General features: G+C 43.1%; 2 protein-coding genes across 2 annotated transcripts in view; both read right to left on the bottom strand.

Annotated features, from left to right (window-relative positions):
• Nucleotides 1–203: 203 nt before the first annotated feature.
• On the bottom strand, nucleotides 204–8,853 carry as3mt (arsenite methyltransferase). The gene is made up of 11 exons (XM_012817166.3): nucleotides 8,208–8,853; nucleotides 8,038–8,071; nucleotides 7,172–7,299; nucleotides 6,372–6,522; nucleotides 5,918–6,054; nucleotides 5,717–5,786; nucleotides 5,422–5,503; nucleotides 4,882–5,013; nucleotides 4,516–4,658; nucleotides 2,889–3,011; nucleotides 204–1,199 (listed from the first exon to the last, which is right to left on the bottom strand). The coding sequence occupies exons 1-11, from the start codon at nucleotides 8,234–8,236 to the stop codon at nucleotides 1,095–1,097; spliced, it is 1,134 nt and encodes a 377-aa protein (XP_012672620.2). The 5' UTR covers nucleotides 8,237–8,853; the 3' UTR covers nucleotides 204–1,094.
• A 100-nt stretch (nucleotides 8,854–8,953) lies between these two features.
• The window catches only part of wbp1lb (WW domain binding protein 1-like b), a 15,877-nt gene continuing 9,196 nt past the window's right edge, over nucleotides 8,954–15,634 (bottom strand). The window contains exons 3-4 of the mRNA XM_012817171.3: nucleotides 13,613–13,774; nucleotides 8,954–12,288 (exon numbers count right to left, since the gene is read on the bottom strand). Of these exons, the coding sequence (XP_012672625.2) occupies nucleotides 11,483–12,288; nucleotides 13,613–13,774 (968 nt within the window). The 3' untranslated portion in view covers nucleotides 8,954–11,482. The remainder of the gene's footprint in view (nucleotides 12,289–13,612; nucleotides 13,775–15,634) is intronic.

Genomic DNA, 15,634 nt, shown 5'->3' with positions numbered 1-15,634 from the left:
TTTGCTTTTATTACAGCCAATTCTTTTTACATGGTGTTTGGTGCTTCCCCTTAGACCATGTGGGGGTCTTTCACAGTTGCTTGACAATTCATCTCATGCCCCTCTTTGATAAAATACCGGCCTCCACTTGCAAGACCTTACTTTGGTTTATGTTGAGAAATGACATTGTGCAACACAATTAACAAGCTCAACAGGACTCAAACTTACAAATATACAGATTTATTAGCAAAACAGTCAGGCAATTGAGATACATCTTAGACACCATACTTGCTCTTAATAGCCCCAATAGTTACCTCCTGTCAATATAGATTACAGCTTGATTGGCTTCTGCTACATACTGAGACTCATTTACAGGACTAAACGGCAGCGCTCAGAAAAAGAGCAACTGATTTAACAGACAGGGCACCTGTCTTTACATGGTTATTTGACTAGCACTGATTAGATTGAAATGTTACAGTGGGTTGTTAAAAACAAGGCTTTTTAAATTAAATCAAAAATATGTCATTTTTACATTAATTGTTCAGAATTTCTGACAATGCAACAGATGCATGCTAATTGCATCCCACTCAATTCCAAAGGTAGCAAGTGCAAGCACTCTGACATATTCCTTTAGCCTACAAACAAATCATGTTTAGAGACATGGCCGTTTTTTGCCGATGTTTAGTCATTTTTCCAAAACATTTCCTGATCTGGAAAAGGGAATGCCCGTTTCCAATGATTTCTTTCAGCATTTCCATGATCATGGTGGCAAGGAGCCTCATGTCAACTCCCCGAGACCCTTGAGGTTCACTGCTCTACAACTAACTACTGCTTGAGCAGTCTGTAAGAACACGATGTTCTGCCTGGGTGTCATCTATCTGGCAAACTGCAGCAAGTTGACCGTCCATCATGATGCCTTGGTGTAGCCTTTTGGTAGACATATGAACATTCCATAACTTATACTTTCTAAAACTGATGCCAGGTTGGTTAAAGTCATCAAAATATAATTTCGTATCAGAAATCTCAAAGTTTTGATTTCAGCATGGTACGTAAAATTAATAACAGTGAAATCAAGTGATTTTGCTGTCTCCCCTCTTCAATCCCACTGCGGTCTCTCACTTGCAGCATGACTCTTGTGCGCCACAGCACCCCCCTGTGTTCGGAGAGAGGGTTGCACTCCCTAGCTGCTCCATCAGTTCAAAAGGATTCGAGGACACAGCCTGAGGGACAGACAATAATAGTACATCAGTGGAGCACAAACCCCATTATGATTTGCGATACGCTAAATTATGCCTCAGTCTCCTCATGCCTTATTTGTACCACAGATCTTCTATCTTAACAGAGATAAGTCCCGTCAGAATTTGTTCTTGTCTGTTATAAGGCTGTTGGCCTTTTAGCACCTTGGTTTAGACATTTGGTTTTGTTCAAATAGGGTACTATGTGGTATCCTGTACAAGCCATGAAGGAGACTATAAGGCATGGGATTATTCACAGCACTAATGAACGGTGATACATGAATTTGGGAATTACAGAACACACAGCCATCTAAAACCTACATGTGTTTTACCATCCCCCTCAGCAAACCTCCCACCGCACGCACACACACACACACACACACACACACACACACACACACACACACTCGCACACACAGATCCCTAAAAAAGTTATAAATAGGACAAAGCAAGGAGATGTTCTCATTCTCATTCCAGTCATTCAATTCTTCAAGTGGCCGGATATTTGTTGACATGTCCTACAATTCCACACATATACAAAGTTGTTTATTGACTAACAATCACTAAGCAGGGCATCAATAGATTCCATTTGGTTGTTGTGCCCCGTTTCTTCATTTACCTCAGATCACACTTCAAACTAATGTATGATGGATGTATTACGCCCCCCAGCACAGACGTGTGAATCTTTTAGCACTTTGTGGCACATTTCAACCATTTCATCACAGAGTTTTACTACTAGGAAACCTGGAGGAGGCGGCGGCTTATAGTTGACACATTTTTCTGTGATCCGAAGAGCTCCACAGTGAGACGCAGAATGCCCAGGGTGATGGAGTCAAATGATCTCCTCACCTACATGCCTGCTTTCAAGGCATTTACCTGAGTTATAGAACAATGAATGGAGGAGACAAAAATCAACCCGGCATGTTTGTTGGTGGTTATAAATAAACCCTTAAACCATGCTTTTCTTTTGTGAGGAGGATTCAGTGACCATGAACACTGATAAGGACGAATTCTTTGGTTGTATGGGGCGTGCATTCCTCTCTATCCAAGGTCCCCTGTGGCCTCTCACAGACACAGCTGTTGAACCGCACAGGACATGGCTAAAGACACGTCTATCCGCAAAGGCCATGGATAAAGACACATCTAACCGCACAGGACATGACTATAGACACGTCTATCTGCATAGGACATGGCTAAAGACACATCTAACCGCACAGGACATGGCTAAAGACACGTCTAACCCCACAGGACATGACTAAAGACACGTCTAACCAAACAGGACATGGCTAAAGTTCATGTATAACCGCACATTTAAGTATTTAAGTTCATATTGATTAATTTCCCTTTGTTTGTTTCTTAGAAAGGCCTCCGAGTACAACCATCACCACATGGTTCTTAAGCGTGGTCTTTATTTTCCACCTCACCTAATGTACCAAGTCACATAGCAAATGATTGTGAACACACTGAGTAGAAAAGGCCTTGAAAGATGTGAAGTACTTTCTAAGCAAAAGTTCATCCCCACAGAAAAACAAATAAAGGTTCCACTTTAAGCCATTCCTGTCAAGTAAGGTTCTTTGTATACACATGAAGAACCCTCTCCTGTAAGAATGTAAATCCTATAGATATGATTTATAAAATGTATAATTTTATTTTAAAAACATATATGAATGCTACCTGAGGCTTGGCACAGCAGGGGCTGCTGGGAGCTCCGGGAGGCTGGAAGGTGAACTCCGAGGCGAACCTGGAGCACCTCAGGATGTTGGCCAGCTCTGCACTCACCTCCATCACCTCATCCACCTTTGAGGAGAGAGGGGGACGGGGTCATGAAAAAATCATGACAGATATTTTGAAACTCACGTTTCCCCTTTTTCCCCAGACGTTTCAAAGGTAGAGTCCGCAATTCTAATCCCATAAACTTTTAAGTCAAATTCTGCACATTTCTGCGCACGGTCAATTGAATGGAAGGGAGGGGTGTCATTTGATTGGCTGTTTAGATAAAATATCAACGACCTTGTTTTAAAACAAAATTAGAATTCTAGTTTTACACATGGCGCATTTTAACGGGAGTGGAACTGAAAAATCTCCCCAGCGCAAGCATTCACCTACGGGACGTTCCCGGTTGTAGCAGGACAAAGCATGAAAAATGCAGTGGGGAGAAGGACAAAATACATATTTCTGCGGGAGAGGGACTGAAAGGCCTCCACTGTAAGGGGTTGAGGGAATTGTGACTGACAAATGCACAGACAACTTAAGAATGGAGTCAAGAGCACATCTGAAAAGAAAAAGAGGCATGTAGGATTATTTATACATTGTTGTTTTTTTCTTTTAATCTTTTTAGGCAAAGAGGTAAAGGTGAGTTAGATGTGTGGGCGATCACGGAGGAGTTTTGTTGTTTGAAGACCAAGAGGGACTCTGCAGATCAAACGCAGTTGGGTAACTGTTTTCTCCACCATATGACAATAGAAGCATATAGTCTTGCTTGAAGCTTTGTGCTTTGTGGTGAGGGCACCTAGGGTTTTTAGAGTCTCATCTCTTTTCAGGGATGTCTTTTCTAGTGAGTCAGTCGCAAAGACAAACAGACAAGCTGAATAGGCAAGACTTGGGCAGCACACCTCGGCTGAAATTGTGTCCTGTCTGCAGGCGACCGCTGTCGCAGTGCATCACGACGCATTGTTGCTTTCCAAAGTGCAACCGTTTTGATGTACAGGTTTCAATTGAACTTCCTGAAAATGTTCACAATTCATTTGTGAAAAAGGCAGTGCCTCAAATAAACAAAAAGAACAGAGAGACGGGGGATCCGTCAATGTTTGGGTCAAAAGAATCACTCTTGTGTGCTTGCTGCCAGTTTAGACAGCCTCGTTGTGATATACTTTTGTCGTTTTCACTCGCTTGTGTCGCTTGCAGTAAGGACAAGATGAAATTCTGCTGAGATTATTGGGCAGACTAGTGAGACGCAACTCCAACACTTTAAAGCAGCAATAACGAGTTCTGTTCCAAAACTAGCAAGCTAACTACCTATCATAATTTGAGGATGGTACGAAAACTAGTTGCCTATAAAACCATACCTCAAAAAGTGTCAAATTGTTGCATAGTGTTACTTTAATGACATGGACATATATGTATTGTCATTGTCATGAACCCTGTAACACACAGCTACCCAAGTAGGCAGTAATACGGAATGTGCCAGTAGAAGATCAGTTTGCCGCTAAAATGCACCAACCTGAGTCAACATAGAACTGTGCTTACAAGAATGTTCATGTAGTAGATCAGCTCCTGTGAATAGTGACACTTTACGACGAACCTTGAAAGTATGTTGAGCATCAAACTCCAGAGTTTCCTCTGAACCTGTGATGCCCCCGTCATATATGACCAAGCATTTCTCTTCAGAAGAAGGTTTTGGCACTCTGAAGAGGCGGTACGTGGCTGAGACAAATTTATAACCATCTGAAAGAGAGACAAGAAACCTTTATGAGTCTATTTTGAAGTTGATCTACGCATTCCAATAGGTTGGTGCCGGTGTTTCAGGCATATTTGTGTGTTTCGAGTTCTTCCAGCCCAGAGATTATAAACACATGAACACACCGAACCTATTAACCGTGCCGAACCACTTACGCCAACATGCTTATATGCTTGTATGTGTAAGGCCAAGAGATCAAACAGATCTTACCCAGCAGTTTCTCCAGTTCTGGATTCTCCACAGTGATGACACTGGCAGTGACCAGTCGGGGTGTGCTGAAGCCCACGTCGTGAGCCAATTGAATGAGGTCTTCCCACCACAGCGCTCCACCTAGACACTCCCCTTCAGATAGAAATACAGATACAGATAGAGAGTTGGCCTACATTACCACTTGGGGCCAAAATGTCCACTTTCTATGGCTAGTTACTCATGCTGTGAGGTTCATGCTGACACTAACATGCTAACAATGCTAGGCTAACACCTCTCCTCCTACTACTTACAGTACATAGAAATTACACACAAGTCTTTGGAATGCTTTATTCTGATTGGTTGATAAAGGCAACGGATTATCCGTTATTTCTGAAGACCTGACAGCAAAGCAATGCTGTGTCAAACAATCCTTTATTGATCCGATATGAAGTAATTGATTTGTTTAGTAGGTTGCTATGTAATAACTGCCTTCCAATCAGGGTATTATTATGCAATAATGACCAGCTGGCTGTGTGTTATCTATTGCTTATCATTTCTTACCCCACAACACTTTATGAGACATCACGTCTTCAGGCAGTCTGCTGCTGCTGTACACATCACTGAAGTATAGCTCCCCTCCATCCTAACAGACAAGAGCACGTTTGTTCATATACATGGAAAATGTATATATTCTTTAAGACGAAATCCTCCTTTTCTTTCTCCCGGTTCACGCAGAGTGCTATTTGCACTGCTATTCAACACACTATCTCCATAGGAACAATAAATACAGAGCGACATACAATGCTACTGAGTGTGCGCTGCAAACTGGTTGAACTATGAACTATGACCGCTTTACCTTCAGCACACGATAAGCCTCCCTCAAAACCTTTGTCTTGTCCGGGGAGAGATTAACCACACAGTTTGATCTGAGATGTAAGAGTTAATTTAAAAAAAAAGTCATCGTGCATTTTCATACCATGTACAAAGCAAGTAAATGAATGACTGTAACGGAACAGTGTCAGAATACTATTAAGAGAAAGTCACGAAAAAGCCTTACATAATGACGTCGTAGAAGCCTTCCTGCAGGCCAGCCTCCTGCAGAGCCTCGATGTATCCTTGAACAAAGTCCACATTGGGCTTTTTATAGCCAAACTTCTGCATGTGGTAATCTATGTACTTGCGAGCCACTGCAAGCTGCAAAAACGCAACGACAGAAGATTAGCTGTCAATAACTTGGCTATTAATGATTGTTTTCCACACAAATGGACAGCTAGCTCCCATAAATAACCTCTAAACTGCACAAGTAGCAGCCTTTTCACGTTTTCTCTTACATTTCCCACCAAAAGAAATAAAAAGAAATACTTTTAACATAGAAATGAGGATGGAGCCATTTTTCTCACTTAAGATACAGACATAAAAAAAGGGAATATTTATTGAATCAGTTGAAACTGTTTCCTTGCAGGAAACATGCAGGTGATAAAAATATCACCCAACAGCCCATGCATACCCACCTGATCCTCGGTCATGTCGATCCCTGTGATGTGGCCTGTCTCTCCCACCAGCTGGCTCAGCATGTAGCAGTCCCGTCCGCTCCCACAGCCCAGGTCCAGGACCCGGGAAGCCTCCATGCTCTCTGGGACCACCAGGCCACAGCCATAGTACCTGCAGCCAGGGCAGAGGCAGGGATGGATTACCGAATGGGCCTATCGGGCCCAGGGGCCCATGAGCTCAGGGGGCCCCTAAGCCAGAGCCTCTGCATGAAGTCGCTGTTATTAACTATTAAGTGTACCTGCACTGTGTTAGAAAATGTGTATGTGCGCTGTAAATCCTGTTGAGGTACAGGTGAATTTAGTTATTGTGCAAAAAAAAATGTCATTACATTTTAGTAATGTTTAGTTTAGTAATCCCCTCATGCATCCCCCCATAAACAGGCTACCAGCGTAATTGGTGCAATTCTAGAAACAAACATGTGTGTGATTTACTAACGTTGTACAGTCTTGCCTGATGGAGACCTGAGGGACAAAATTGTGTATGTAGGCTGTTCCAAAACGTAACGTTTTTTTACCGATGAAAATCACTGTTCCATAATGCAGTTGACCGTCTTTTGTTACCATAACAAGTTTTGCTGATGACTAGTAATAAAAAAACTAACAAGAAACTTAGGACTTGCCAGTTTAATCCACACATGAGTACAGGTGAACCAGTTTATAACCATGGGAATGGTACACTCGCGCCCTTTGTTTGCATTATAAACGTATAGAGTGATAGGAGCATGAAAGACATGCATAGGTTATAATATAGATCGGCTTACCTGGCTGTGACGTCAGGGTGGACCCCTGCTAATGCTTTTCTGACGTAGGCAGGAATAGGCTTGGCAGAGGGGACACAGGCATTGGTCTTCAGGTCGGAGCTACTCTGCAGTCTCTTGCCATAGTATTCCTAGTTTGGGAGATAACTGTCATGATAACAAGCCTGCCAAATGGCCCATGTACTCGGCCGTCCTTGGGTGTAAATGCCTTGACAGCAACTGGCCAGTGGACCACTGTCGGACCACTGGGGGCATAGCTAGAGGTCCGCTGGCTTTACGTTCACTGGTTTTCCGGCGGGGTCTGTGAGTTACAGACACCGTTTTTTCACTGGATTTGAAAACATTTGTTTCTTTACTAATGTATACTTCTTCGGTCATTTTCACTGTCAACCTTAAACATTTGATAGATGTTACCAGTGCGTAACATAAGTCCTTCATTGACCAAGTCATGTTTCACCTTGAGAGCCTATGAGTACCATGAACCTCTTTTCTTTAGCGGTTGATATTTGAAATCGACTATGCCAAGGATGTGATTTAGAAATTACAGGCATGGGTAACATTGTATATTATTTTCTTAATATCCACGCCCAGTTACACTAAAGATGATGGTGGGTCCGAGAGTGGACCAGAGGTGGCACACCACCAGTGAGGTGCCGACCAAAGTCCCCCCGTGGACCGATATATGCTTGGTATCTGTGACGACGTAGTTAACTTTAATGTAAACATGCTATAGGATTTTCTGCATTTACAACTACAAATGTTGTGTCAAAAAATAGTTCATTCTTCTCACCAGGTCCACAGCACGTTCACAAAGTGAATCATTCAATATTTAACCCTCATGTCCGAAATGTCTAACATGTGTAACTTACCTTTACATCACTGTGGATTGAATCGTATGGCTTGCTGATGGAATAAACAACAAGAACTATTTAGAACACTCACTTTATCATGTTATTTACTACATGTCCGTGTTAGCTTGATGTCTAGAAAAAGGACACGGCAAAACACATGGATTCACTGTGGATTCAGCTGCATTTACCATGACTTCTTATCCAGATTGTTAGACATCTTCTGTCAACTGTAAATTGTAACTATAACTTTGCTTCCACCTGAAGCGTAGCCGTTAAGAATCCCTGTCAATCCCGATGCAACAGCGTGGAAATATCACACACGCTTGACCTGTCATGAAACTCCCGGAAGCTCCTTGCTATTTTGCAATAAAAGTCAGGTAGAAAATTCTCCTCAGTATGCAGATAGCTCAATTTGCTACAATTGACTATTATGAAAAGGAAACATAGTCAGTCTGAAATAAAAAAGGGTTGAGACACGTACTCAGACAGAGCTGTAGAGGAACTGAACTGCATAATCTGAAGCAGGATTTTGATACTGTAAAAAGTCGTTCATAGGCCTCCCTACATAGAAGTTGTCGTATAAAAACAATGTCGCACACTAAGCTCACGAGTAATGGTTATGTGGCGCTGTCAAAAGGGATGATGAATTCTAGTTGTTTGACAGCTGTCATGTCCAAAAATGTGCCTTTATTTTGACAATACGGTAGTCGTGACGTACATATATGACTGTCATCATCACCACCATCAGGCTTCAGCCACAGGGCTGCTAAATGATAGTCAAGTTGACGTGCAGGACTGATAACATGTTAACGTGATAACGGGCTTCACTTTACTTTGCAAGATAAATTAGGCTTGGACAGCAACAGGCCTATTTTACACAATTATAACTAAATCAACGGAAGACATTGGGTACGTCATGGACATAGACTATTCATTTAGACTTAAATAAATGTCTTTTTATTTAACATTGTTATATTCTTTTTGGCGATAAGTTTGTCTGAATACAAAACAGTCTGAGTGCGGACAGTCATACAGACACCCACAACCTTATTGAGATATGAACATGCGCATCTTCTCTAGGCTTTTTATCTACAAAACTGATACAACACAATACTTTTCTGTTGAACGTGAAAGGAAGTAATTTATAACTCATCATATACATAAACGATTGGGCCAAGATACCTATTATAGCCAATAACACTATCTATAATTGCAAAGAAAGAAAAGTGGTTCAGAAGCTTATATTGACATTACACATAACCACAAAGGCTTTAATCACTGATTATTTCTATACAATACTATAAATGTTAAGCATGTATAGACAACATCTGACTCAGATGCGATAAAGTAATCAAAATTAAGCTGATCGTTTTTTTCTGTAATACTACAGAAATTAGACCTGGAGAACTGCATTTCAAAAGCACAACAGGCATACAGACATCACCGCATCTTTTTTTGGAAATCCATTTAAAATGTGAGGACACAAGATGGTGATTCAGCTGGAGGTGATGATAATGAAGAGGATGGAGACTGACCATAAGAAAATACTCCATTTGCCTTTGTTTTGCTGATGCATATACAAACTAATACCCAGTCCCTCAATCAAAACAACTTAATACTGGTTGCCATGCCGAGTGGAAATGTAGAACTGCACAAGGTAAAAGTGATAACCGCTGTGAACATAAGGGAGTATTTGTACCTTGGTCAGGCCATTTTGGAGAACAGAAATGTGTTTCTTCATCTTTTTTTAGGCTGTTTCAGATGTGTGGTTCTTCGTGGTGTACAAAGAATCTGGGATGGTGGATGAGTCAGACAAGGTGGGTGTAACGCAATCCCAGTTTTACTGAATCATTATCATCATCATCATCATCACCATCATCACCTTCTGCATCTTCCATCTCCTCCTCCTCATCATCATGACAGATATGTTCAAGTGATATCGGTGGTAGCCTACGACAAAATCTCAAACATGTCAGTCCATTCTGGTTCAGAAAGGACCATTATTGCAGTGTCGACCTGAGATACTCCAACACCCCCACATCTTACAGTACAGCCCTGGACCTCCTGTGTGAGACATTCCCATCTGGAAAAGGTCTGTCAAAAACACTGCAAATCTTATAGCAATGTTTGACAGGGGCCAGCAACTACCCATATGGAAAAGCTCTGTAAAAAACAGTTTGGAATCACACTTGTCATGTACAATACTTGCATGATGAATCTGTGGAGAAGAGCTAGCATATACATTTCGTACGAAAATGTCACAATGCCTTTCAACATTCATGGTAGGTCATAATTTTTCTAGGTTACTATGTATGAATAGGGGTCATAATTATGTGTGTTAACACACTGTTGTCTTATATACTACATAAAAATGAACATATATGAATTTTACAGAATTTTCCCCATATGGGCTATCTTCACGCAAAAGCAAGTGGCAATGTGGCTGAGGAAGCACTTAAGCTAAACCACAAACTTTATCAGTGGTGTCCAAAATGTCTTCACAGAGATGTCATTGTACAAACTGTGATGAGACACACTAATGAGGGTCCCGCCGGGGGTTAAGACTGTACAGATATTTTCAGAGACACACGGACGACAAAGGAAAGAAATGTAAGTGGACTCATTCAGTTGAAAACAAAACAAGTAAGTGCAAAACATGAATCGTGTTGTAGTCGTTTTGGTTAACGTGCGTGATCTCTATTATATATATATATATATAATACAAAATAAAACACAACCTTCTTTTGCTGTCTGGTGTGTAATGAAATAAAAAGCACCTGTTGTGCAAAAAGTGACGACACACACAGCTTTGGACTGCATCTGCAAAAAAGGCACTTGTCTTGTGGTATGCTGACTTGTGCTGGACAACCCCCCCCCCCCCCACACACACACACACACACACACACACACACACACACACACACACCCCAATAAAGTAGACTGAATATTAGTCACTGATGAAACCACTTGGTGGCACTGCAGAGTCCATAGAAACATTTAGCCAGGAACAGTCTGTCTGGCTCCGAGCCGTCCCTGTTGTCTGCCCGTCTCGTCTCCAAAAGGATCCGAAGCCGGGGCCGCGTCCTCGGGGGCCACATGTGAACAGGCTCCGGAGAGAATGGAAGGAGCGCCAGGAGCGTCCTCACAACACCATCAGAAGGCCACTGTGGCAAAACACACACACGCACAGTGAGTAGAAGGTGCTTCAGCACAAAAATGCTCCAACCTCCCGTCGTGATGAGAACAGCAACAAACATCTTCCTGTGCGCGCACACACACACACACACACACACACACACACACACACACACTCACCTCACTCAAGTTCAAGCACGCACACTTTGGAAAAAATAATCTATACGTTACACATCAGGCATCAAACAAAATGCTGTTCTTTCTTTCTCTCCCTCTCTCTCCCTCAATCTCTTTCGCTGCCTCTGTCCCAGATGGAGGGACCTGGTGCTCAGCTTTGCGAATCTGTGCCGGTGCCCTGTGGCGTCTCCTGCTCATTGATGGTGTGCAGAAAGAGGCACACAGGCGGAGGTAGCTGGGGCGAGGGCGACACCCCGCTGCTTTCTGCCCCTCTCGTCTCCACACCAACTTGCCCCTCGTTGAGGGTGACAGAACGACGGCTGCAGGCCTCGCAGAAGTCGTCCGGGCAACCGCTGCCGATGACGACGGCGCTGCCGCCACCGTCGCTGCCGTCACAGTCATCTCGCTCCTCGGCGGTGCTAAGCAGCCCTTCCAATTCCGCTTTGGGCTCATGGATCTCCGGCGAGCCCCCGTGACCCCCACCTCCGACCCCGCCTACAACCCCTCCCCCGCCGCGTCTGCACACACAGACCTCGATCCCCGAGTCGCCGGTGAAGCGCCGGTGTCGCCCCCCTGCCCTCTCCTTCTCGTCCGCCTGAGGCAGCAGCTCTCTGAGCAGCGGCTCCTTCTGGAGGTCTCCGCTGCTGCCAGTGCTCCCCCTGCTGCTCCTGCGCTTCTCCAGGTCCACCGGCTCCTCCAGGGCCTTGTGCTGGTAGCCCTGCGGAGGGTCGATGTCTTCAGGACCGGCCCGAGAGGAGAGGGCGTCCGGAGTCGGGGCGGCATTAGGGGAGGTCTGGAGAGAGGGGGGCAGCAAGAGGCTGCTGGGCTGGTCCACCGGACTGTGGGCGCTCGGGGGGGCGGACAAGCCCGGGTGCAGGGCGCTGTAGGGGGGAGGAGGGGTGGGGGGTCGGTTCACCACTTCCTCGTAGTCTGGAAGCAGGTAGTTGGGGAGGAACCCTTAGAGAACAAAAGAGTATAAGAGTAAGAGGTGTTCACATCCTACGAGATGGCAAAAGTTAAAAAGGAACAAAAACAGCTATGCATTCTTAAAATTCATAGGTATTAATTGAAATACAATTCTTTACCAAAATCACAAAACACAAATTTAGAGACATAGTTTGACCACTTTGACAATGCACTGAGTGACATTTTATACTTGTTCCAATTGTTACCATACCAATAACAACATAGACCCCAGTGGTGTATTTGCACCTGCACGACCACGCAAGCTCACCCTCTTAGTCTTTTTTAAACAGAGATGCCACTCTACTGCCGTTAAGAAGACACAGTGGATGAATGGATGGATAGATAGATAGATAGATAGATAGATAGATAGATAGATAGATAGATAGATAGATAGATAGATATTATGCTGTCTTGGCTTATTTACACTGAACCAAACGGAGGTGGTCCAGTGTGTGCTTTTAGATAGCATGCTGGCGTTCCGGAACCAGACACGTAACGTTTAACAAACAGTCTAGCTTGACCTATAATGCCGCATTCGAGACCACTCGGAACTCAGATATTTCCAACTCAGAAAACTGGACTGCAATGCCACTTGAAGTTGGAGCTCGGATTCAAACTGTCCCCGGCTTCAGTGAGGTGCATCACTTAATCAATTTGACGTTATTAATATTTTACTACTGCGTGTCAGACTCAAATCAGACTTCCTCATATACAAGGCTTGCCATACGATTGCATCCGCCCGATGACTTTGAAAATCAGCAAGGGAGAAGCGTGGCCACCTGGCAGCTTGAGTAGAGGAAGGAACAGCCACGCTAAACCCAGGCTCCAGAGATCACTCGGTGAGGAAACCAGCTCAGCAGAGTTTAGGGAGGTCAGAAACATGTTTTAAACTGTAAACGAGAGGCCGTTGAGCGATTGTGCAATTTTTTGGAACACTGTCGGGCAGTTCTAAAAAAAAAAACGGTCAGTTCAAAAACACATCAGCGATCACTTGGGGGGGAAAAAAGGCAAGCGATCTCAAACAAACGCAGTATACACTGCAATGGAACTAGACATGCAATTAGAAAATGTTCCAATTTGGTATGGTGAAAGAAAAAAACATTCCATAACCATTTGAGACGAGGTACAGACGTGATCCGATCCCCAGTTATATTCAGATTCTCAAACAAAGGTGTCAAATGTCACCTCTTTCGTGAATTCTTGTTGGGAACAAGACATACAATATCCTTTCACTGCAAATGTAGGGGGCAAGGAGGAAGAAAGAAAATGAGGCAGGGAAGAAGAGATGCACAAGAGGTCTATGAGTCACTCATACTTAGGTAGAAAGGCATGGAGGTGAAGTTGTGGGCCTCGCGGTAGGCGATGAGGTTGATCTCGTGCTGCCGCTGCTGCTGCTGCAGCCGGTGTTTGGTGCGGCGGTGGTGGCACACACAGCAGCAGCTCAGGATGAAGATGATGGCCCAGACCAACCAGAACCCTGCCCAAAACAAACAAACAAACAAACAAACAAATATGACTTAACAAATAAATGACTAATGTACACTTCTCCTGGAAGTAAGCTCTGCATACATGCTATGCAGTCTTTGGGGTCCTTCTAATGGCTCGGTTCGAGTAACTTTTCATCAATATCTCAGATGTTCTGTTGATGTCTGTAGATCACTGAATACACAGAACCCTGTCCAACATACACAGCAGTGATTAAGTAAATAGTGTGTTTATGTATATTTGCAATGATATATGTTGCTCATGTACACTGCTCCTAGATAGGCTATGCTCCTATTCAGATAGGCTATGCTCCTATCCAGATAGACCATTTCCCTATTCAGATAGGCTATCTGAATAGGAGCATGGCCTATCTGAATAGGAGCATGGCCTATGAAGTCCTTTGGGGTCTTTTATGGAAGCATACCAGTGTCCGATGTCCTGAATGCAAAATGACATGTTGAATTACGTGAACTAAATAAAACCATATTGCAATAACAATGCTTGGATTTTTCTGCATTGCAATTTGACACAAATCAATAAAAAACCCACAGTAATTACAATGATTGCTTTTTTTCTGCACTGCAATTCACTGTGGTTGTATATTTCAACTGGAAACAAAATTCCAGCATTTCAAATTTCAAGGCAAAAATATTCACCTTCCTAAAATATTTGGTTGTTAAAATACCATCTTCATTGCTCAGCAGGTAATATTCAACCCACTACTTTTCAACCTCACGAATTAAATTGTAACATTCACTATCTGGGTATCACAGGAAGAGGGTGTCGATAGAACTACACTTAACTGTAGGGGTAATACTACTTATCGCTTATAGCTATGTTCGAAATGTCCACTCACCCACTATATAGTAAATCAGCCATTTTCTCGTGCTGTTCAAATTCTCAGCTGTTTTATTCACTATATAGTGCATTACAACAAAGCCCGCCTTTCTCCAGTATACCACAATGCATTGCCATATGAACGAACCGAAGAAGAACAAGACCAGACATACCTTAGTTTACATGTTAGTCACCAGTTGCATAGACGTTCATTCACCTTGCAATGAACTGTGGTATACTAGACAGGCTCTGTTGTACTGTACATCATTTGTATACATGTCAATCCCTTCGGATGGGATTCTAAACGATCAGCACGGAATAAACGGTTGAAGATTTTATAGATATGCTTGTAAGAGATTTAAATGGGGGGGAAATCCGTAAAAGTGGACATGTTTGCATTTGTACACTACAATTTGTGATGTGTGGGGGAATTTTATATATGTATATATATAAATCTTTAAGTGAGGAAAAGATTCAAGAAAATAATCGACTATACATGTCCGACTGAGCAACACTGGATCGATAAGAAAGTGGAAGTTACACCGTAGTAAACATCAGAGGAACATGAACGGGTGGGGGAGACCACCGTAGTCCATCCATCCAGCCTCCCAGTAAATGTATCACTGTCCATGCCTCAAACACCGCCATCCCTATAGTGAAATATGGAAGAGGCACCATCATGCTGTGAGGATATTTCCCCATCTGCAGAGATCGTACATGGAGAATGAATGGGGGAAAAAAATCTACACAATATCACAGGAGAAGCTGTTGCAGTCCGTTATAAAACTAAGGGTTGTTTGAGGGTTTCCCTTACAGTTTCCCTATAGCCACACCGCTAAAGCAACACTGGAGCCAAAAACAGTGAAGTGAATGTTCTAGAAAGGCCGGGCCATGAGCAAAATCATAATGAAGTCTGCGGCACTACAGTCCAGAAACGCCAATGCCATTGTAAACTAAAAAATGGTGATGAGGGGTTCGACACTTTTGCATAACACTCTATCTTTTCAGTTGTGTG

Source organism: Clupea harengus, chromosome 24, assembly GCF_900700415.2.
Source record: "Clupea harengus chromosome 24, Ch_v2.0.2, whole genome shotgun sequence".
NCBI classification, from domain to species: domain Eukaryota; kingdom Metazoa; phylum Chordata; class Actinopteri; order Clupeiformes; family Clupeidae; genus Clupea; species Clupea harengus.
This window is presented reverse-complemented; position numbering and strand designations above follow the sequence as displayed.

Excerpts from the sequence above, each read along its gene's own strand:
- as3mt (XM_012817166.3), bottom strand. The coding sequence starts at position 8,236 with ATGTCTAACAATCTGGATAAGAAGTCATG. Across the intron at positions 7,300-8,037 it reads CAATCCACAGTGATGTAAAG|GAATACTATGGCAAGAGACT; the intron begins GTAAGTTACACA and ends CTCCCAAACTAG. Across the intron at positions 3,012-4,515 it reads ATGCTCAACATACTTTCAAG|GTGGATGAGGTGATGGAGGT; the intron begins GTTCGTCGTAAA and ends CTCTCCTCAAAG.